The 22,655-nt window shown below is 43.8% G+C and overlaps 5 protein-coding genes across 12 annotated transcripts; 1 reads left to right on the top strand and 4 right to left on the bottom strand.

Annotated features, from left to right (window-relative positions):
* Positions 1–370: 370 nt before the first annotated feature.
* Positions 371–6,389, bottom strand: LOC133958426 (protein FAM53C-like). Of its 5 annotated transcripts, XM_062393196.1 has the most exons (7): positions 6,254–6,389; positions 5,862–5,955; positions 4,739–4,801; positions 3,766–4,015; positions 3,614–3,674; positions 2,706–3,532; positions 371–1,847 (listed from the first exon to the last, which is right to left on the bottom strand). In XM_062393196.1, the coding sequence occupies exons 4-7, from the start codon at positions 3,847–3,849 to the stop codon at positions 1,593–1,595; spliced, it is 1,227 nt and encodes a 408-aa protein (XP_062249180.1). In that variant the 5' UTR covers positions 3,850–4,015; positions 4,739–4,801; positions 5,862–5,955; positions 6,254–6,389; the 3' UTR covers positions 371–1,592. The 5 variants fall into 5 exon arrangements, with proteins under 5 accessions (XP_062249180.1, XP_062249181.1, XP_062249184.1 ...); XM_062393197.1 differs by lacking the exon at positions 6,254–6,389 and having other exon boundaries at positions 5,862–6,002; XM_062393200.1 differs by lacking the exon at positions 6,254–6,389 and having other exon boundaries at positions 371–1,784; positions 5,862–5,952.
* A 151-nt stretch (positions 6,390–6,540) lies between these two features.
* On the top strand, positions 6,541–11,575 carry phykpl (5-phosphohydroxy-L-lysine phospho-lyase). Its single transcript, XM_062393195.1, has 13 exons — positions 6,541–6,677; positions 6,773–6,891; positions 6,973–7,132; positions 7,858–7,932; positions 8,018–8,105; positions 8,192–8,308; positions 8,722–8,804; positions 8,897–9,122; positions 9,515–9,669; positions 10,540–10,629; positions 10,730–10,863; positions 10,959–11,003; positions 11,368–11,575. Exons 1-12 carry the CDS (start codon positions 6,619–6,621, stop codon positions 11,000–11,002), a joined length of 1,350 nt encoding a protein of 449 aa, XP_062249179.1. The 5' UTR covers positions 6,541–6,618; the 3' UTR covers position 11,003; positions 11,368–11,575.
* Positions 11,576–11,936: 361 nt separating this feature from the next.
* On the bottom strand, positions 11,937–15,649 carry hnrnpaba (heterogeneous nuclear ribonucleoprotein A/Ba). 3 transcript variants are annotated; one of them, XM_062393201.1, is made up of 9 exons: positions 15,547–15,649; positions 14,779–15,040; positions 14,197–14,365; positions 13,946–14,104; positions 13,734–13,862; positions 13,553–13,643; positions 13,266–13,421; positions 13,080–13,165; positions 11,937–12,636 (listed from the first exon to the last, which is right to left on the bottom strand). In XM_062393201.1, exons 2-8 carry the CDS (start codon positions 15,021–15,023, stop codon positions 13,095–13,097), a joined length of 1,020 nt encoding a protein of 339 aa, XP_062249185.1. In that variant the 5' UTR covers positions 15,024–15,040; positions 15,547–15,649; the 3' UTR covers positions 11,937–12,636; positions 13,080–13,094. The 3 variants fall into 3 exon arrangements, with proteins under 3 accessions (XP_062249185.1, XP_062249186.1, XP_062249187.1); XM_062393202.1 differs by lacking the exon at positions 15,547–15,649 and adding an exon at positions 15,161–15,287; XM_062393203.1 differs by lacking the exon at positions 13,080–13,165.
* Positions 15,650–16,370: 721 nt separating this feature from the next.
* Positions 16,371–19,383, bottom strand: nme5 (NME/NM23 family member 5). Of its 2 annotated transcripts, none has more exons than XM_062393171.1 (5): positions 18,064–19,383; positions 17,539–17,744; positions 16,979–17,079; positions 16,775–16,893; positions 16,371–16,678 (listed from the first exon to the last, which is right to left on the bottom strand). In XM_062393171.1, the coding sequence occupies exons 1-5, from the start codon at positions 18,187–18,189 to the stop codon at positions 16,580–16,582; spliced, it is 651 nt and encodes a 216-aa protein (XP_062249155.1). In that variant the 5' UTR covers positions 18,190–19,383; the 3' UTR covers positions 16,371–16,579. The 2 variants fall into 2 exon arrangements, with proteins under 2 accessions (XP_062249155.1, XP_062249156.1); XM_062393172.1 differs by having other exon boundaries at positions 16,371–16,637.
* Positions 19,384–20,647: 1,264 nt separating this feature from the next.
* On the bottom strand, positions 20,648–22,281 carry LOC133958406 (nucleoside diphosphate kinase homolog 5-like). The gene is made up of 5 exons (XM_062393170.1): positions 22,037–22,281; positions 21,371–21,576; positions 21,114–21,214; positions 20,910–21,028; positions 20,648–20,819 (listed from the first exon to the last, which is right to left on the bottom strand). Exons 1-5 carry the CDS (start codon positions 22,160–22,162, stop codon positions 20,721–20,723), a joined length of 651 nt encoding a protein of 216 aa, XP_062249154.1. The 5' UTR covers positions 22,163–22,281; the 3' UTR covers positions 20,648–20,720.
* Positions 22,282–22,655: the final 374 nt, after the last annotated feature.

The raw sequence follows: 22,655 nt of genomic DNA, 5'->3' as shown, positions 1-22,655 counted from the left end.
GGTTCTCTCGATCCGCAACTTTCCCAACCGAACTTTTTAAAACCCCGCATGTGCGATCATCAAAAACTTTTCCGCCAGCGAACTGTAACTTTACCCTCTATTCACCTTATCCAGTATCCAACTATTTAGCAGCAATCCTCTGTTGCAGACAGATAGAACTCTACTTAATAAGCACGTGAGATAATTGTATATAAAACATAACATCCACACAAAAAGTTGCACTTTAAATCAGAATGGATTGAATTATATCTAATTTGACCCAGTACAGCACTGGAATCAGCCACTAGAGGTCACACAAGAATCTAACAATCCCATAGACTCCTGCATTGCACTACAGGGATTTGCTTTAATAAATAAAAGCACAAGACAATTTTTCGGAAAAAAAATATCATTCTCTATTAAAGTTTATTTGTACATAAATTGTGCAACAGGAATATTACCCTCTGAAAACACAAGAAAGGTCGTTTCTGAAAGGCCACCAAGTCATTTGCATCACTCCTACCTTTGTCACATTCACTCAGCATAAGCTCGACATTTGTACTCACTTCAACCACTGTGCAGTACATTTCATTGTGCCCTGTTTAATTCCAGCTGCAGCATCGATCCAGTTATTCAAATGGCGATTATAGTGCATGTACCACCAGTTCAAAACTATCTGAATCAGCGCAAATGGGAGTTTGCAATAATGTCTGGCTGTGAGAGAGAAGACCAGAGTCCCAGGAACTCTGTGTTTAAAGCTTAAGGCAATGTTCAGTTTACAGTTTCATCAGTATGATTGCTGACATTGTGCTAATGTCCAAACAAACTCAAAGAAGGGGGAGTCATCCTCTCCCCTATCAGAAGAAAACCTTCCCTTCCATGATGTAGAGGTGCTCCAAAAGGACAAATCAATGACAGAACAGCAGTAAAAGCAGATTTTTACCACAGGGTCTGAGAGATTTAAGGGACTGCAGTAAGATCTTGGAATATATCCTGTTCAACCTACCAGAGAGCATTTATATATGGACATAATTCCTATATTTGGGCTACTTGCATATTATTTTTAATTACACAGGGTATAATTAGGTTCTGCTTTAATTTGTCCAAATTCAGAGAGCCACACACTTAACATCTGATGACTTGACCCATGCTCAATAACAATCAAAAGCAATCTGCCCTCAGTGTGTGATTTATGAGCAAACTAGAAGAATATTGTGTTTAACGCAATATATGTTATTCGATAAGGATATGCAGGGATATCAAGATGCTTACCAACAGTAAAGCTAATTCAAGACTTTCATCAATATGAAATATTAGCCAAAAGTCTGTAAGCATGAAAACTCACTTATTTATTCATGCACATTTCCCTATGGAGTGTTGAAAAGGCAGGCACTGGCATTTTTGTGAAATGTTTAACAGTGAACTAGTTTCAAGTGTTACAATCATTACACTGTAATTTGATATTGATGCTAATTGCGTGGTTCCAACTCTGGATGAAAGCCTTATGAGGTTAGCACGTTTCTAAGGATTCTGCCCAAAAAGCACGCAAAGCCTACCGGTGTGCTTAAAATGGTTCTGGAGGCTCTAATTACACTAGGAGAACCAACAAGTGGTCAGTTTTCTTCTATAAGGTTCAAATCCAGTTCTGTGCAGTCCCTCTCAAAAACCATCTTTTGTCCTCCATCTATTAAGGTCCTTTTTCTTTGATCTTCTTCCTCCTCCTCATCTTCTTCACTTTCACTTAGTGGCCCGATGCTGCCTCGTCCAAGGAACTCTGCAGGGGAGAAGGCTGAGCACTGCTCTGCCTGGGAAGACACTGGAATTAGACAGCCATCTGTAGCACATGCAAGGCTCTCACGATTACCAATCTACACAGGACAAAGAAGTGTCATGAGTATCATGTTACATTTCTACTATTAAACCAGGTTTTATATACATCTTATTAATGATGCCAACACTCTGAAATATGGAGAGATGATGGCATAGGTGCAAAGGTTAACTGGGTTGAGCCAGAGTGGTGGAAGATACGTTGCAGCCAGAAAAAGAGTGCACGAGTGAACCAAGGCCTGTGGATTACTTAAACCGTTTTCAGATATGAGCTCTGGGTAAAATGTATAGAATTCGCTACAGAGTTGACCTAGAGTTTGCCTTTCACATAAGCACAACGCAGCAGGAGTTTTTCTGCGTAGACGCGTTCACAACAGCAACAAATCCTCTGCCTTATTCAGGCGAGAGGTGGAGCAGCTGGGTGCAGCAGACAGAGGCGGGACGTGACGCATCATCTCTACTGATTTTGTGATTTGTTTACAGCACAGACACCATCATCAGCCCTTATCCCCTCAAACTCTCTTGAAATCTTCATCTGTGTCTTCTACGTGTATGACACCGCTTTTTCACCTGGAGATATTTGTTTTATCTTTGTTGTTTTCATTTCTACGGCTGTCATGTGTTAGAAGCCCCCCCACTCGCCCTCAGTGAATCCAGCGCGGGATCCCCTGCTGTGTTCACACATTGACTTCTCCTAGATTTCGACAGACTTTATAATAGGTCCGGCCGACAAAGTTCATAATAACTGCAGCGCATCTCACTCGGACACACGTGTCCCCTCTGGATAAAATAAGGACGAACTGCCGAATCCAGTGCATGTCTACGAGCAGCAACTAGGTGTGCACCAACGACTGATAGAACCTACCTACCATGTCAGCCCATTGCATCGTCTTGCTCACCTGTGTCATCTTGCTGAAGTTAAGGCCTGGCCTGGGGCAGGGGAGAACATCTGCGTCATGGCGCCTTTTTAAGCGTGGTCGGCGCATGTCACAGGGCTGTGAGTGGCATCGTGGCAGCGCTGGATGCAGGTCACGCCTACAGGAGGCTGGTGTACTGCAGGCTGAAGTGGGAGATGGAGACAGGGCTGGATGCTCCATGCCAGAACAGCCATATGTAAGAGCAGAAGCAGGGGAGGGCTGGGGCGGCAGGCGTACAACAGAGGTGCCCCGAATGTGCACAGGGGAGAGGGAGAAGCGGCGCTGCAGCATTAAGTGAGAAATCAGGGGGGCCGGCGAAGAGGAGCAGGAGGATGGAGTAGCAAAGGAGGCAGAGCAGGCTCCTTTCAGTGTGTCACAGGGGTCCCATGGGAAGCTCCACGGTAGTGGGGAGTCAGAGGAGAGTGCTAAGCTAAAGAAGGTAGGGCTAGAAGATGAGTGTACAGAGGAAGAGGAACTGGGACCACAAAGTAGCAATGAGCTGGCTCCAGAACCAGGACTAGATGCTCCTCCACTTGGGCAGCCACGTTTGACTGGGGTCCAAACCTTGGATGCACTAGGATGCCAGGTGGAGCGGCACCGAAACAGGTCCTCTGGAACAGAGAGGGACCGACAGTGGCGTTTTGGAGGTGGTGGCGGTGGTGACTTTTGTAAAGCCTTTTCTGTAAAGGAAGAAACCTCCATTCTCTGGTGATGTTCTCCGGCGTTTGAAGGAAGCCATATGGAGTCAATTCCACAGGCTTCATCTAGAAAGTTGGCTTTGGATGATGGGTGTGTTACTGAGCGGGTTTCTGAAAGGGCCAAAAGACAGAAATGAGACAGATTTCCAAACAGACAAGTTGCAAATGCTGGACTTAAATGAATGAACTTGCCTTGTCTTGATCGACCAGCACTCCACGAGACAGTGGGACTGGAGCCCACTGAAGGTAATGACTGAAAGAGAAACATGACAACAAAGATTAATGAAACCCAGTATTTTATTAAAAGGGGACAATATTATAATATATATTTGTGTCCAACTCACCACATTCACATTGAATGAGAAAGCCTTTTGATAAGGCTCTTCCAGACTCTGCTTACGGAGCTGCTCTGTGATAAGTGTCACCATAGTTGTAGCTTTTATCCAGGGATAGACATGGATGATGCAGAGGTTTATGAGGGCAGTGGAAATTTTACTAGTCAGAAACCTGGCATGGTTTTGTGGTGTCCCCTCCACACCTTAACCATCCAGACTGACACGCTTGCTCACTATACCAACGTCATCTTTATGCCGCCTGCAGAGACAAATGAGGGACACACACATTGCAGATTAATCATTTCAGGGAACAGAAGCCTAGACATCTGACAGACATATCCCCTGCGACCTCAGATTCAAGTGTAAACTCTGCTAATGGGGACTTTCCAGCAACATGGTGTAACTGCTGCTATGTGGAAAAGCCCACAGAAAGAGTATCAGAGTGGCTACATAACTGAGAGCCACCTCATTCACACTTGAAAAGGAAGAGGCAAAAGTTCATGTTCACAAAAGACAGAGAGAACACATGGATGTGAGGAGACGCATAACAAAGAAATGCTTTAAATTCCATCAGGCACATGGAACACGGGCACTTCTTACTGGGACCACTAACATAAACTGGGGTTATTTAAAAGTATTGCGCAAGTGAAAACTTTGGGACAATACCATGGCGATCAAAGTCAGTTAGGTCCAATAAAACAGATGACAAGAGTTGTGAGCTGGAAGAGAATGGAAGGGGGAGGGAGAGACGAAAGGGGAAAGGATGGGGGAAGTGTGTGAAAATGAATGGGGATAGAGGTTGGAAGCAAGCCATAGTATCTTTGCAAGAGGGACAAAAGAACAGTGAGCAGGTCTCAAGGGCTTAGGTTACCAAGGAAAAGCCAAAATGGAGTGATGTGTCCGGAGAGCAGGACCACCATACAGGCCGCATGTGCATTTCATAAACACACTTTCCTTTAACATCTTAACATCTAACGCTTACTGAATAGATAGACATCTAATGATCAACCTGCTCCAGTCCATGTAAGGAATCCCTGTAATCAAACTGAAAGTAAAACACAAAGTCAAACATTAAATAAAACAAACATCTGCTGTATTAAAATGCAACACAACCTTTTAGTCTTTGCAACTCTTTAGAAGTGCAGAGGAACAAAACTCAAACCTGTAGTCCATGCTGACAAAGTGGATATCAACACAAAAACAGCATCAACTTCAAACTATGCGTCTCAACGTGAATCTGGACGATGTTGAGCAGTCAGATGTGGCTTTCCGGGCCTTCCTCCTTGTGGCGAGCACGGTGCTACACTGTTAGCATAGTTCCACATGCCACAAGACAAGCTACCTCATCATGTGGCAGTGAAAGAGAGGTTCTCCCCTCCTCACAGACAGACAGGAGCGGTGCTGTCAACCATCACACCAGTGCAAACTTTAAAAGAGAAACACTGCTCAACCAGACACTTCACCACATTACTACAAACTCATGATGCTCAAAACACAACAGCAAAACGCACAATTCCGATTAAGGCTCTTATGCTAGGCTGGTAAAGTAGTTCTGACTTGATCCAAGTATATTTACAGTGCAAACCAACAAGCAAGTTTGTTACTCTCATCCCCCCAAAAAACGCTCACGACGTCAGTGTTGGCAAATTCAAATCTATAGCATTACCCCCCCCCCCCCCCCCCACGTTAGCTGCGGGACAACTGGTTGTCATTGTCCATGCAAGCCTATAGATCATGAGGATAGAGCTAGAAGCTTAATCGGATAGCGACTTTGAGTGATGGATAGAGTACGGAGTAAGCTAGCTCATCGACACGATGCCGCCTGCGGAGCACCGAGTTATTAGCCGGTTGTATTAGCTAGCTGATAACAAGTGCCTTAACCAACTGTAGGAGCCCTAGGTCTATTTGCTAGCAGGGCATAGCTTGTCACCGTGGCCGACTGTGGCCACCAATCGCTCGGCTAAAACGTGTAAAGGGGCGACAGTGCATGTAGAGGCTGGATGGATCGATCCTGGAGACGTGTGAGTCGGTGGTAGCGTTAGCTCGGTTACGCCGCCTCTTTGCAGCTAGCATGCTAGCATGCTGCAGCTGTCCTGGTGCATTACCTGCTTTCAGTGGTTCCTTAGCAACCGAAGCTGCACTCAGCGGAGCAGCCGGCAAGCCGTCCAGCGGGGTACTTATAGCCTTTGGACGATACCACTACAGAGTGTTTACAAAAAGACGTTAGCCAAGTGGAAGGCAGACGAGAGTACTTGTGTGGCACCTGCATTTGTTACACAACGTTCAAACAGTTTTTTCCTATTGAGACATTTTCTTGAGCAATGCACGATTTATGTTGTTTTGCAGGTTTCGGTCCCGCTATCGGTCCCACAGTTAGACTCTTCTGAATAAAGTGACAGCATGACATCGAACCCGACCAAACGCTAGGGTGATGTTTTTTCTTATATGTTAATAGTTAAGAAATGCAGTGCTAATGCTAACTCAGTCATAAACTTACTGTAAGAAAAAAAAATAGAGCGTGCTTCAAGCGCAGGGTAAGTGAAGCGAGAGCTCTTCTTGACGCATGCGCAGTGGATGTCAGGAAGAATCCGTCAGTCAAGAAAACAATCCAGTAAATAAGTGTCATAGTTGTATTTCTGTTCACTGTCACCCGAGTCCACGTGTTATCACCGCGACACCTGGCCAGTCCGGTAAGGAAACACCGTGAAGTTGTTTAATCAATTCAGAAATTCAGAGGAAGATTATTTATATTTCTGTAAACGTCCGTCGGAATTCTGAGATAATACAACACCTCGCCTCGGAAAAGTCGAGAGGGAAGAAGTAGAGTCCTCATAAGCGATTACGTCGCCGGTCCTGTGAGCTATGGCGATCCATAAACTCAAGAAAGAAGAGACCCTCGCCCTGAGGAAGAGATTGATTGGGTATGTTGAAGTGATGTTTTTTCTTCACGCTGCTTGCAGATCGACATGTTGTGTGCACATGTGACACTGACACGTATTCGTCTCCTTCATGGCAGACAGTCGATCAAGCTCTTCTACTCAGACGACCCGGTGAAAATAGTCCGAGCGAGAGGACAGTATCTGTTCGATGAGAATGACAGGCGCTACCTGGACTGCATCAGTAACGTGCATCATGGTAAAACACACACCGCATGCTTTCTGATGCATGATAAAGTTTCCCCCGTTGGATAACTTGTGTGCTTTCCCCCCGTCATAGTGGGCCACTGTCACCCCAGCGTTACAAAGGCTGCAGCTGCACAGATGGAGCTCCTGAACACAAACTCGAGATTCCTGCACGACAACATCGTCCTGTATGCAGACCGCCTGGCTGCCACTCTGCCTGAGAAACTGTGCGTCTTCTACTTTGTGAACTCTGGGTAAGTAATGTGTCTCAATCTAGCCACAGATCCCCCCAAATTATAGTAAGCAGCCAAAGGCTCTTGATCAAGAGGACAGTTCCTAATTGGGTCCCAAGATAAAAAACAATATTAAACCTATGTCCAAAAATAATGGCATGAAGAATCCAGGTCAAGGCAATTGGAAGATATAAAAGGCCTTTATTTCAATGGGCTTGAAAGATTAAAATACACCAAATAAGCCGATACGTGTTTCTGTATTTCAATGTTTCAAGCCCATTGAAGTAAAGGCCCTTTACATTTTGAAACCAATTTGAGTGCGTGGACCAGGATCCTTCATGCAGTTATTCTGGACATAAGTTTCCCTCAAATTTTTGGTCACGTATTCCCTATACCACTGGTTTGAGAGACACTAGTAGCCCTCCTGCCATCTCTGTCTGGGTCCTAAGGGGTTGGGGTTGGGGTTGGGGTTAGGGACCCCCCCCCCCCCCCCAGGTCTGATCAGTCTAGGCCTGCCTTAGACAAAGGTGTCTTGTGATTAAAAGGACGAAACACTTGTTGACGATAAGGTACACAGCTGAAGATAGGCTCCTAACATCCACTCGTGTTCCCTCACATCTACTGGAAGTTGACATCTTAACTAGTGGGAAAGATCTTCAAACACACAAGGGCTGTTCACCATCTTGTCCTATGTTCCTAAACCTGAAGCACTCACCCAGTGATCTTTACATCTGTTTTTCCGACAGTTCCGAGGCCAATGATCTTGCCCTCCGCCTGGCCCAGCAGTACACCCAACATGAGGATGTCATCGTGCTTGACCAGTGAGTATTGAGATCTATTGCAACAGACTCACCCACTGACAATGCACTTGCTTATGAATTACAATGACCTCTTCTTCTACACCAGTGCTTACCATGGGCATCTAATGTCCCTCATCGACATTAGTCCTTACAAGTTCCGGAAACTGGCGGGACAGAAAGAATGGGTTCATGTGGTGTGTAAATGTATATCATCACACAAACTGATGAACAACAGTGAACTCCTGCCTATATGAAAACATTTGCTTTTATCTTCATGTAGGCACCGTTACCGGACATCTACAGAGGCAAATACAAGGAGAATCACCCCAACCCAGGCCAAGCTTATGCCGATACAGTGAAAGACCTAATTGAGGATGTGCACAGGAAAGGCCGTAAGGTACAATTTAACACATTTCCATGGAGCCTGAATGAGATGCGTAACATTCCAAACAGAGCAAGACTGATTTAGCAGCTGATTTTTATTATTGACTTTCTTCATTTGCGTTTGGGTTGTCTTTTTATTCATAGTTATGATAATAACATTATATGAATTGATTGTTGAACTGTAAAATATCAAGCTTAAATATCATTTCTATGTGATAAATCATCATTGCCAGTTTTTTTTTTCAATATACACAAATGTTGGCTGATATATCAGTGTCAAGTTTTTTTGGGCCCTAAAATAACAGCAAACAGGCCCCCAAATATTCACATCGTTCGTGCTCTAATTCAAAACATATTATACTAAGACATATCAAAAATGGTGTACTGAACGCGATCTTGATGTTAACATTCTTTTTTTTCCGATAGATCTCTGCCTTCTTTGCTGAATCACTGCCAAGTGTTGGAGGACAAATCATCTTTCCACAGGGATACTCAGCTAAAGTTGCAGAGTGAGAAGCAAACGTATATTTAAGTTCTCATTCTTTCTCAGCCACATGTACAATAATGGTGACGCGCTACGCCTCCCTCGTATGCTCCGCAGATACGTGCACTCAGCCGGTGGAGTGTTTGTAGCAGACGAAGTCCAGACAGGTTTTGGACGAGTGGGGAGTCACTTCTGGGCTTTCCAGCTGCAGGGACAGGGCTTCTGTCCTGACATTGTGACGATGGGGAAACCGATGGGCAATGGGCATCCTTTGGCTTGTGTGGCAACCACCGTAGAGATAGCTGAAGCTTTCACAGCCAACGGAGTGGAGTACTTCAACACGGTGACTATACAGTGAACTCGTTAGCCACATTGAAAGTAGGTCAAACCTTACAGTTAAGTTACCCATGTACTTGTGGTTCCTTTTTTATTACGGGTGTCTGTTATTTTATAGCAATGAGTTGGACTCGGCCAAATTGACAGTATCCTCTCAACTACGACCTTTTGACCAACAAGCATCAGAGAGATATTACACCTCACTTGCATCATTGATGTTTTACCATTGGCACTGAACTACAGAATTACTCAGTAATGCACTCTTAATAAACGTTTTATAAAACAATATGACTATTATTATTTAAGTGATGCCAGTCACATGATGATAGGCCCTTTTAAATCAGAAAGGATATGGATATATCTGGTGGAGATAACAGGTTTCTGTTTAATTACCCGCAGTTTGGAGGGAACCCGGTGTCGTGTGCAATTGGCCTGGCAGTCCTGGATGTGATAGAGGAGGAGGACCTTAGGGGAAACGCCATGAAAGTGGGATCCTACCTTAAAGAGTTGCTCACAAAGTTGCAAACCCGACATCAAATAATTGGCGATGTCAGGTAAGTATGCTTTGACTAGTGCCCCATGGCTCTCTAAACTCAGTCTAATGCTTTCACATAAACACTTACTTGGGTAGTCCACTCAGTGTTCCCACTAACAGTATCTTGTCTGATTAGACCTCCAGTACATAGGGCTTCTGAAGTTGATCAATGTAACTGATGACATAACTTTATATTATATACAGGCTGTTATGGTTTGTTTGAATCAGCCCTTCTCCCGAAAACCAAATCATTTCATCAACCAGATTGGTTTTCTTGTAGTGTGTGTGCATCATATCTTACAGGGGGCTTAACTTGTCATAGCAAGTAGAAAACAGATATCAGTCACATTCTATCGGATGTCAATCATGACTGTAATTTACTCAACCCTGCCACTGAAAAGACAACATTCCTGTACCTTTAGAAAACAAATCAAATCCCTTCAATGACCTACAGGTGGACTTACTAAAGGACCTTTTTTTACTTTAGAATTATGGGATACTGAGTTTCAAATTGAGGATAAGAGTAAGCAAATTCAACATAAGGCCTCAGCATGCCAAAATGTGGGTGTCTGGATAATTTGTCAATGTGTCCACGTGCGGGCTGTATTTATCTCCAATCTCTACTATTATGAGGTGGTTCTCAAATGGGGGTACAAATAATGTTTCATACTGTTCAAATAGATTTCACTGGTTCTGTTGTTCTGGTTGTGTGGTTCTGTCATGCAACTAAGTAGAGTGTTGAAAAAAGCTATGTCAACTTATTCCATAAACACACATCAGGGGGGTCCATTGAATATGTTCTACGTAATATATGATCCTTGGATGAGGAAAAGCATTGATTCTCTAATGGACCAAATTTAGTCTAATGAAAATACTCCTCTTATAACAGAGGTGTGGGGCTGTTTGTGGGACTGGAGCTGGTCACAGACAGAGAGGAGAAGACTCCTGCTACACAAACAGCAGCACTGGTTGTTAAGAGGTATGTTAATAACACTTGATTTAATGTTGCAGATTTAACCTTTTAGGGAGAATACAGTCAATGTATCTCACATACACACGGTCTCTCCCACGTGGTGTAGGTTGAAAGAAGAGGATCGAATCTGTGTTAGTACAGACGGACCCTGGGAGAGTGTGGTTAAGTTCAAACCCCCTATGTGCTTCAGTATGGAGGATGCAGAGCTGGTGGTGCAATGCATTGACCGCATCCTCACAGGTTACTTACACAAATACCACTTCAACCATACAGCTGTCAAATATGTGAATTTCATATGGTGCATATTATCTCATGAAATGTGCTTGTTATCACAGACATCGAGGCCAACGACCTTAAACTTGAAAAGGAAGACATCTAAGGTTTGTTAAACCTGTAGAAAAACTTTTAATTGCATCAGACATCGTCAGATGGTCACATTCATAAAGGTCAGAGGTAGAGATATGAATGCTTATACTTGGGATTCCAGTAGATCAAACAAGTTCAGTCACTTCACAGAGCATGTTGCTGCCTTGCACTCACACACAGACGATTGTAGGGACTAGATCTGATTTAATGCATCACTTAAGTCGTAAGATGTAACAACTTTCTCACAACTTTTTTTTATATCAAAAGGTTAAATCTTGAAATATAAAAGTGTTGACATTAGATGTTAATACTGATGAATAACTGCTCCGTAATTATTTGGGAGCTGTACGTTAAATTGATATTTTTTTTCTCCACCAGGTCTTCAGTGCGAATTTATGGTTGGGACATTGGTAGAATGAGGACAGGTTACCTCTTGAAATCCAGCCAATTGGAGGGAGTCATCATGAAAATGATGCTAGAGGTGACACACCCCAGGGAGATTTTATATATGATTTTATCTTGACATTAATGAACTTTCATAATGTTTTTAAAGACGATAAGGAACTCAATAAACAGCATTCTTTAATTTCCCCTCTCCTGACTTCTCTATATTCTTTTATCCACAGTACTTGTATTTAAAAATAATCCCAGCTTATAACACTGATCAGCAACGTATTCTCAATACACAATATGGTTGATATATGCACTTACCAGACCACTATCTTTAACTCCTGGACACATTCACAAAAATGCTAAAGTATCGCAGTTTCTCATCTAGTGGGGTGGGTATTAAAACTCAGCCAGTTATCCTGCAGGTAGTGACGCCCTCTCCCACAGCAGCATCCGCAGAGGTATTAACATTACTCAAGACAAAACAAGCAAGCCATTTAAAACAGTACAAAACATTTAACATTAACTTTACAAATAATAACAAAAAGATCCGAGTGTAATAGAAACCAAAAGTTTATTTCTACCAATTTGCCCAAGACACTAGAGGAATGAGTTTCCAGTGAGAGAGGGAATACCCTCTTACATTAACAGGCTTGCGTTCAGTTGAATAACACTAGTAAAGCCACTTAAAATTGCAAACATGGTGGGGGAAGAATCTCCTTAAAAGCCAAAAAAAAAAAAAGAAGATGCTGGTTGTCTTCGTCTACTTTTCCATCTGCAAACATTCACTTGACAATGACCCCTTTGATTAGTTTAAATCCCTTATTTTAACCTCACCCCACATATGAAGCCATGCAACTCGCATCCAACACTCAGCACGGGAGAAAGTAACTAAAGAGCTAGAAACACCAAAAAAAATAAAAAAAAAGCAAACTTGTTTTATTGTGAGCTTTAAAAGCTCTTGCTCCTGCTCATCTGTAAATCCAGTAGACATGTAAAAATACAACCATACAATACATTAGATTCAAAAGGGTACCAAAAAGTACAGTAAAAATAACACTTCCATCACTGGAAATGTAAATGGACACAAAACAATATAAAATAAAAAGTGGAAAAGTGACATTTGCTTCCCCAGTTCCTCACTTGATCTGTACAAATGGAGCATGAGTCCAAATTTCTGCCAACTCCAAAGGAAAAGCCAGAGCCCATGTTCGCTGTGGTCAGACCATGGATCTCTCTTTCATATTTACTTTAGACCTTAAGAGAAAAACATGGTGCTTAACGTTACTTAGAATAAACCAAATATGGCATGCTGTTACACAAAGACAGACAGGTGCATGAATGAGTTTGACAAGTCAGTGAATGAACAGACACACTTTCGGGGGGGGGAGGGGACACGACCGCTAACTATTACATGAAGCACCCATGTGGAAAAGGTGAAACGGTCCTTATTTCTGTTCTCAACCACCACCAACTCAACCCTTAGTGATCAAGTAGTGTTTGTAGAGATGCATCTTAAGATGGCTGACAGGTGGAATGAATCCATCTTTAATGATCACAGACCCCCACAACACGGCCTACCCTAACCCCACCACAATGCTCGAATGGATTTAGAGTAGATGGAGATCTTTGGGATCAAAAAGGCACCAATGGTTACATCTATGTTCTCATACTACCACGGATGATGCAAAAATGCATACCTGCACTACGTGTGATCAGTATGGCTTGTAGCTACTCTGGTGGCCTCCACGTCTTGGAGTTTTCCCATAGCTTGTATTGCCCTGGTCTGGAGGACAAGAGAAAAAGGGACTGAGTTCTTCTGTACAACAAGGAGGACCAAGAAAATAAAGTTTCTTTTTCGTTCCCTGGGGGCACTTATCGCTTACTGTAGTCGTAGCCACCCCCATAGCCGTAATAACCAGCAGAGTAGTCATAGTTGCCATAGCCGCCATATCCGTATCCTTGCTGTCCATAACCATAGTTTTGGTTGTATCCCTGGTTCCAGTAGTTATTGTAGCCTTGATTCCAGTTCTGGCCCTGGCCTAGAAACAGCAAACGAAGCCATTGTCACAACTCTGAGGTATACCAGACAATGAATTCACCCAAATAAGATTCTACCACTGAATGTGGGTTAATAGACAGACCCTGATGGTATGTACATGTAGGCCCTTACCTCCACGGGGCCTGCCACGTCCAACATATCCACGAGAACCGTACTGCTGCTGCTGGTAGACCTCTTTGGGCTGGGCTACTTTAACTTCGCACTGGAACAACAAACAAGCAATAACAGCTTTACAAAAGAGTATATTATAATAAAAAGCCATCACTGTGGAAAATGCATGCTATTCTATTACCTTGCTTCCACCAACGTTATGGTACTTCTTCTCCATAACCTTGAGGGGAGCCTCTTCCTTATATGTGATGAACACGAATCCCCTCCTCTTGTCTGTCTTTGGATCTTGGGGAAGCTCAATGGTCTCGATCTAAACAAGAGAACAAACAATTTAAGGGGCCAGTATCATAAAAGCCATTCAGATACTTGATTAACAGACAGACAAACTCTTACCTCTCCAAAGGTTCCAAAGTACTCCTGAATGACCTCCTTTGAAGTATCAGGGTTGAGGCCTCCCACGAAGATTTTCTTGATCGGGTCCTTCTTCATGGCCATGGCCTTCTTTGGGTCAATCTGTCGTCCATCTAACCTGTGCTCCTTCTGTTCAAGAACCTGAAGGAATAACAGCAGAAAACTGTCAGAACCGCCCACCCTGTATACACTAGCAACCATTTGGCTCTGGATAGAATTGCTTCCTCACTCACCTTATCTACACTGACTGCCTCTTTAAAGAGAATGAAGCCGAAGCCTCTTGACCGGCCTGTCTGTTGGTCCATCTTTATGGTGCAGTCTGTCACTTCACCGAACTTGGAGAAGTAATCTTTTAGATCCTTCTTGCTCGTGTCCCAGCTGAGACCACCAACAAACATTTTCCTAAACACACAAATAAGGGAAGGTCACGCATTTAGTTTAACAGGCAACACTGCTCCTCCAACTTTATATATGGCTATGGGGGGTGGGGTGGTTCCCGGCTGGAGGGGGTGTAAATGTACACACTGTTCCAGAACATCTGTTGACCCCATGACGTGGGACGGCACGCTACAGTTGCCCTAGCTTGTGGCTATTTTACCATATTAATAAAACATGGGGGAAAAATGCCGTATAAGCAATGTGCGTAATTTCCCAGTAGCCAATACATTAGATTTCTCCTTCACGCGCCCATCCCCCCTCTACTCTGCACATGGCGCCAACAAAGGCCGGCTGAACAAAGAAACATGGCACACCACGAGTGCGTTTATCAATCGCCGGATTCATCAAGGGTTCGCGTTGAGGCGTTTGAAACTCACCCGGCATCTTCCTCGCCTTTGCTGGCGTCGATCTGTCCGCCCTCGTTGCCGCCGTTCTGCGAACCCCCGTCCAGGTCCGCTTCGGCGTCGGCGTCAGCGTCCGCGTCGGGCCCCGCAGCCTCCTCGCACTCATTCACGGCGCTGTCGTCGTTCCCCTCCTCGCCGAGGCCGGCTCCGTTGAAATCATCGTCGACTTCGTGGCCGTTTTCCGATGTTTCCATGTACTGCTGCTCGGTCTCAGACATGTTTGAAACTGTTAAACCTAGAAAACAGAAGACAAAACACGTCAGCTTGCAAGGTTAAAAAAATCCCGGCGGTTACATAACCGGTCAGGCCGTTCATGCTTCGCCATTTACATGGTGCCAATGCATGCATTTCCCACCATTTTGACCGGTACACTCGCGCTCCGTGCATCCACGGAAAGAACAGTCTGCGTGCGGGCAAATGGCACCGGAGAACCGTTTACAAAGTCAACATGGTGGCCAGCCATCAACCGAAATACATTTCTGCTGGAGCCACAGATTAAAAAACGCCCAGCGCGTGTGCCACACTGATAAACCGAGCCTCCACTGTACAACTCTTATTCGCGGTTACGTAATGCAGAGGCCGAGCAGCCGCACTCCAGGGCCGCTTCTTCTGCTGTTTACACACACGTAACGGAACCGACGCCATGAACAACAGTGAACCGAAGGTCCGCGGCCGAGCGGGTACTTACGCGACACCACATTGAAATAAAGCGAAGCTAAAGAAGAAGGAAAAGCTGCTTACTGGTCACACAGCCGGAGAGCTCTCTTCAAGATGGATTCTCCCACTCGACGACAACTCGTGGTTGGTTTTCTAGAACCGGTAGAAAAAAAACCCACTTTTCTGCGGAGGCGGCGTCTGATTGGCTTATCGCAGCGGTCACTCTCGGTGGTGGCCAATTGCGGGCGCGGTGCTTTCTTTTCTTTTTTTTTACGCAGGAGCTGTTCACGCCCTCCTCACACAGGAAGCGACTCGGAGCACATTTTCAGATCCAAATGATTCATCCGCCAACGTTGCGTCGAATAATGTTTCTCACAGCGTTTGACTGGCTCGGATCGCAGGCCAATCTGGATCTGACGAATCTGCAGCAACACCCAACACGAGCACAATCCAGTGGTGTGGAAAAGCAACGGCCAGTGGATGGAATGCTTTCCAGTGACTACAGTATAAGTTTATGAAATATTCTGAACATGGGTTGAACGAAGAAACAGAAACCATGAAATAAATAAAGGTCCACTCTAAACACTAGTTGGTTAGTTTGCATTTAATTTAATTGAGAGGATCAAAGAGCCGTTGATTCAACAAGTAATGAGGCCGAATCTTGCTGTGTTGCACTGTGATGTAGTGTAACTGTTATTAGGACATGATAAGAAATACTTTTATTGAATTGAATTAACTATTGGCAAATCACCACACGGGGGGAAATGTAGAAAAAATATAAATATAAATACTAAATACCATTACAACACAAAAGTGTCTTCATTGTCCCTTTCACAGAAATTAATTTGCAGCCGGGATCATACAAATAGACAAAACCCAAACGATGAAAACACACAAACCCTACACACTGGTGGAAAAACGGACGATTTGTCATTTATTGAAAGAATTTTGACCATTTATGTAAATCTACTGAATTTTAATTCTCATTATGCGTCAATTCAAACTCCTTATATATTTTTTTTTTCATAAAACAGTTTCTTTAAGCTCATAATACATTTTATTTGTATTTCTTTAGCGAAAGACTGAAGGCGTTTGTTAGAATGTATACAATCTGATTTTATGTGTTCTTCCATTTCTTCCTGTCTTCCACAGCTGCTCCATCACATATTTGAGGCCTGTTGGGACAGTTTTTGATCAGCCAGTCAGCTAGCCAAACCTATTGCAAACAACGAAATTAACAACAACAATTAATGGCTAATGAATAAATCTATCCAGTCGTACACCTCAAAAATATTGTGCACTGAACACTTACACAGGGGTTGAGTGGCTTGTGCTTGCAGAGCTGAGTGAGCCCTCGAACCAGAGTTGGGTTCACATGCTTGCTCAGGTATTCTTCGGTTTCTTCTCTTGAAGGAAAGGGCTCAATAACAGCTGCAGTGAGAAAGAACAAAATCATATGCGCTCAATAGAACATTTCCATATGAGCAACAGTATTTGTGATGTGTGAAGAACTTACAGTTTGGGAACATGAATTTGATCTCCCTCTCAGCTGCATAAAATGACTCACTGCCGTGGAGTGCGTTCTTCAGGTCACAAGTGCCATACTTTGCTCTAAGGCTGGGGGGGGGGGGGAGAAAACACACCTTCAGAAGTGCACTCCTGCTTAAGTTGTCTTGATCACAAACTGTTACCTTTCTACTTTGAATAAAAGACCACAATTATTATAGCAAATCAAATAAATTAACTACATTGATAAGACATGGTTAATATGTTCTATCAAAGGAGTTTACAAGTGTTGTAAAACCACAATATGTGCTGTTATTAGTCATAAAGTGTAAGTACTGAACTTGTCATGGCAGTTTAAATAATGTTTCTATTTCCCCCAAGTATAGTGACGGCCTATTTTAGTGTTGGCAGCCTTTGTTTCTAATGAAACATGTATTGCTATTTGGATGGATCAGCTTTGCCTGTGTGTACATTCATTCAACATGTGGTTCATTGTAGCACATTTTATGCATGAAAAGACTGACAACAGAACAGAAGTCTGAATCAACACCTTAAAGTTAACAAACTGACCTTTCTGGGTGAGTTTCTCGAGCCTTGGGGCTGTTGAGAGGCCCCATGAGAATCCTCCAGTAGGCAACAGCATTTCTGCGGGCCAGCGTCAGGGCGATGATGGGGCCAGAGCTCATGAAGGCAGACAAGTTGGGAAAGAAGAACTTCCCAAAATGGTCTACGTAGAAGTCGCTGCATTGCTCTGGACTTAGCTGCAGCTTCCGCTTCTGCAGCAGACATGGAATATTGAGCATTTCACAGAGATGTGTGGAGAGAGGCTAGTCAAGTTTGGTGCATCAGAATGAATCCAGACATTCAAACTGGATTGTGTTTCTGATGTGACCATTATATGTGCCGCCAGCGCTCCCTGGTGGACACATTTTGCAACTATTGAAGTGTTTCTCTATTTCCTCAACAACCTGTCAGTGAGACTTCACGAACATTTTGAGAAGCTGCTCGCCCGTTCATGTAGGAGCAGTTGAGACTGTAGCTACAGATGTACCCAAGTTAAATAATGTCCTTAACAAATGTAAAATCCAAACCTACCTGCAACACAGAGAATCCCGATTTGAGGATAACGTCTTCGATCTCCTCACTTCTGTGGATGGCGTCTGGTTTAATGAGAGCCAGGGTTCTCTCTACGTAAATGCGAGGATATGAGTTCTGTTCCATATTAAAAATGTGTTCACTAAGCTGGTAAAGTTAGTTACTGATCAACTAAAATGGGGAAGAGGTGGGGAACGACTTCAGACTTCAAACTTTCCCCTGTTCCTAATGTCTCCTACCCTACATTCTTATTTTCCTATGTTCCTTTCATGTGGTAAGCCCCCCTCCTTGACAGGGCTCAGAAACAGCCTCTCTAAGATCAAAGAATACAGTTGGCATGAAAGTTTCATCACCACAATTCAACCTTCAACTCTGGTCATAACATATTCAGGATAGTCTTTTACCCAGATCTTGATGCTTGGGCCAGTGGCACAGCCAGTAACGGTTGGGGCTGAACCACTGTCCAGGGTGTACAGGTGCTTTCCCTCATTCAGGTCCCAGAGCATGGCCTGGCCACCCCATAGAGAGATAAAAGGTAACCTTCAATAAAATGTCTATGCAAAATATATAGCTAGTATTTAGAATATATGCCTAATCTTACATAACCAGTCAAGCAGTTCATGCTTTGCCATTTACATGGTGCCAATACATGCATTTCCCACCATTTTGACCAGTACAATCGCATGTCCATCGTCCACAAAAGGAATCATCTGCGTCCGTGGCAAATGGCACCAGGGAACAGTCTACAAAATCAACATGGTGGCCACCCATCATCCAAAATGCATTTCTGCTGGAGCCACAGATTAGAAGAAACCTCAGCGTGTGTGCCACACTAATAAATCAAACCCACACCGTATAACGTAAATTATGACTAACTATGGATCTAGGAGACCGAACTATGACATTCATCCTGGTCTTTGCGTTGAATGGTGTCCTCATCGCTCTATCATCAAGAACATATATGAACAATGTCTTGTGACTGACCTCTGGAGCCTTGGCTCGCTGTCCATAAAGCTCCCCGGTGAGCCTGCCTCCTCCCCTGGCCCGAAAGCCTCAGCCTGCTCTAAGAGATGGTGACGGTCATTGTTTGGTCTCATAGATCCATAGTTAGACTCATAACTTATGATCTATTTTCAACATCACTCAGACCGTCACCACGGTCTTTACCTTGGATGACTAGAAACATCAGTTTCAAGATGAACAGAGGACACTTCAGCCTCACATCATGGCCCAGCAGCTGAAAGCACTAATGCAGACCAGGAATTGGCCACACTTCTGGTGGAAAGAGCTGGGGAGGTGGGGGCGCTTCGTCTGGAGTGCATATAGCTGAAAAACAGGATTGAAACCCTTTGTTGACATTGTGATGGCTGTCAGAGGTTGTGAATCCTACACCCCATAGCCTGCCATACACTCATGGCTCTTTATGAACCCAGGATGATTGGTGGGGAGGCTGGGAGGCCCTAGGTTTATACCTGGTAGTCACAGCCCTGCAGAACTTGGGCTCTACACACTCTCTGGTACGCCGAGACAGTTCAGCCTTATCTTACACATACTGGGAGTCAGGATGAAACACATGTGCTGGCATGAATGGCTTATTGATCAGTTATTTCCTGATATTTTCAGGCCTAGTTGTCTGCGCCAACCAAATCTGCCTCTTTGACATCATGGCCGATGACATAACTGCACCAATGTCCCTTTTACGTTGGGAATGAGTGACAAGTGCAGAGTCTATCAGGCTCATGTTATCCTCTGGGTTGGCTGTTCTCCTATGAGTTGCCAATAAAATGGCAAATGTATTTTCCCAACGGGCTGCTCGTGTTGCTGCATTATAAGGCCGACACACCAGTCGGTTTGACTTATCACACTCTTTCAAGGTACAGCGTGGATTAGCAGTTAGCCGGTCTAGACCCAGAAACGTTAAGGCTGCCATCTCCAGCTCAAATGGAGGCATATCCCAGATTCATGTTTCGAGAGCATACTTGATCTTAGCCAGTCTCCGGCAACCTGCATTTGACTGAGATGCACCACTAGGGATGCTCCATGCCTTTCTGAGCCTGTGCAAAAAGTCACCAGCAACAGGTACAGTAATTGATTGCTGGGACTGTTGGGACCGAGGGACGCCTGTCCAAATCCCATCCATTGGAGCAGGAGCTTCAGTTTGAAGGTTCAGCCCCACAATTTTTGCCAGAATTGTAACCTTTGAGAAGACGTCCGTGGGGGAAGGCTCACTGTCACCCATGCTGTTGAAGTTTGACGCCCCCTCAAATTGTGTGGATTGAGGCTGCTCTAGCCCAGCAGCCCCATCAGACTGCTCATCACTTCCAAAAAGGGCATTTAAGCATGAAAAGAGAGAACATGAGGCTGAACCACGTTCTCCTCCTGATAGGAGGGTAACCTGTAAGGGGAGGATTCATTTGAGTTCCAATGCACTGATGCCTTGACTGTTGCAGGCTACTGGGCCTCAAATCTACCCACCCTCTCTGACAGACCACATACGGCAGCTAGGATTTGCAGCCGAGTGTCAAGTCACACTCCTTATATATGTTGTTTTCATAGAAAGCAAACGTTACAGTTTGTTTGTGCTGAAAATACATTTTGTTTTTAATTTATTTTTTAAAAAGACTGAAGACGTTTGTTAGAATGTATACAATCTGATGTTATGTATTCTTCTCTTTCTTCCTGTCTTCCACATCTGCTCCATCATATATTTGAGGCTTGTTGGGACAGTTTTTGATCAGCCAGTCAGCTAGCCAAACCTATTGCAAACAATGATAACAATAAATAAGGGCTAATGAATAAATCTATCCATTCGTATATATCTAAAATGTAGTGCACTAAACACTTACACAGGGGTTGAGTGGCTTGTGCTTGCAGAGCTGAGTGAGCCCTCGAACCAGAGTTGGGTTCACATGCTTGCTCAGGTATTCTTCGGTTTCTGCTCTTGAAGGAAAGGGCTCAATAACAGCTGCAGCGAGAAAGAACAAAATCATATACGCTCAATAGAACATTACCATATGAGAAACAATATGTGAGATGTGTGAATAACTTACAGTTTGGGAACATGAATTTGATCTCCCTCTCAGCTGCATAAAATGACTCACTGCCATGGAGTGCGTTCTTCAGGTCACAAGTGCCATACTTTGCTCTAAGGCTGGGGGGGCGAAACACACCTTCAGAAGTGCACTCCTGCTTAAGTTGTCTTGATCACAAACTGTTACCTTTCTACTTTGAATAAAAGACCACAATTATTATAGCAAATCAACAGAGCAAAAGTCTGAAGCAACACCTTAAAAGTTAACAAACTGACCTTTCTGGGTGAGTTTCTCGAGCCTTGGGGCTGTTGACAGGCCCCATGAGAATCCTCCAGTAGGCAACAGCGTTGCTGCGGGCCAGCGTCAGGGCGATGATGGGGCCAGAGCTCATGAAGGCAGTCAAGTTGGGAAAGAAGTACTTTCCATACTGGTCTGTGTAGAAGTCGCTGCATTGCTCTGGACTTAGCTGCAGCTTCCGCTTCTGCAGCAGACATGGAATATTGAGCATTTCACAGAGATGTGTGGAGAGAGGCTAGTCAAGTTTGGTGCATCAGAATGAATCCAGACATTCAAACCTCGAGTAGTAAGAGCAATATTTATGGACATAGGTGTGCCAAGAGGGATTTAAAGGGTAGGCAATCGTCTTAGAATACACGTGGCTGGACAATGCAGCACCCTAAGAAAATACTACTCCTTATCAATTTATTTTAATATTATGCCGCTTGTGTTTCTGATGTGACCATTATATGTGCCGCTAGCGCTCCCTGGTGGACACATTTTGGAACTATTGAAGTGTTTTTACATTTCCTCAACAACCCGTCTGAGAGACTTGATCTTTTTTGAGATGCTGCTCGTTCGTTCATGTAGGAGCAGTTGAAATCGTAGCTACAGATGTACCCAAGTTAAATAATGTCCTTAACAAATGTCAAATCCAAACCGACCTGCAACACCGTGAATCCCGATTTGAGGATAGAGTCTTCGATCTCCTCACTTCTGTGGATGGCGTCTGGTTTAATGAGAGCCAGGGTTCTCTCTACGTAAATGCGACGAAATGACTTCGGTTCCATCTTCAACAATTGAGGTCACGAAGCTGATAAAGTTAGTTATTGATCAACTAAAATGGGGAAGAGGTGGTGAATGACTGAAGACTTCAAACTACCCCTTGGTCCTAATGTCTATGTTTCGGTTGCCATGTTACCATTACCGTTCTACGGCAAGCTAAGCCGGACAATCCATTTAATTTACTAACCTCGTAACCAGATTCTCTGCCCCTAAACATGACGTCACGTTATTTTTTTTAATCTGCTTCCTTTAGCTCCAAAGTTTGAAATTGAATACCCTCAACTCAGATTTTAGGGTGCAAAACAATTAAACATTTTGTATATGACAAATTAAAACAGTAAAATCTCCACACAGAGCAATATTGGTTCAGACAAAAGCTACCAAGAGTTATTGTCATGTTTAAACCTTCAACCTAACTAACCTTTTAATAAACTCTTATAACCACTTATTCTGTTAAAGCCCCCAACCATGAGATAGAAAATCATTGATATCATGCAG

Source organism: Platichthys flesus, chromosome 8, assembly GCF_949316205.1.
Source record: "Platichthys flesus chromosome 8, fPlaFle2.1, whole genome shotgun sequence".
In the NCBI taxonomy this organism is placed as follows: Eukaryota; Metazoa; Chordata; class Actinopteri; order Pleuronectiformes; family Pleuronectidae; genus Platichthys; species Platichthys flesus.
This window is presented reverse-complemented; position numbering and strand designations above follow the sequence as displayed.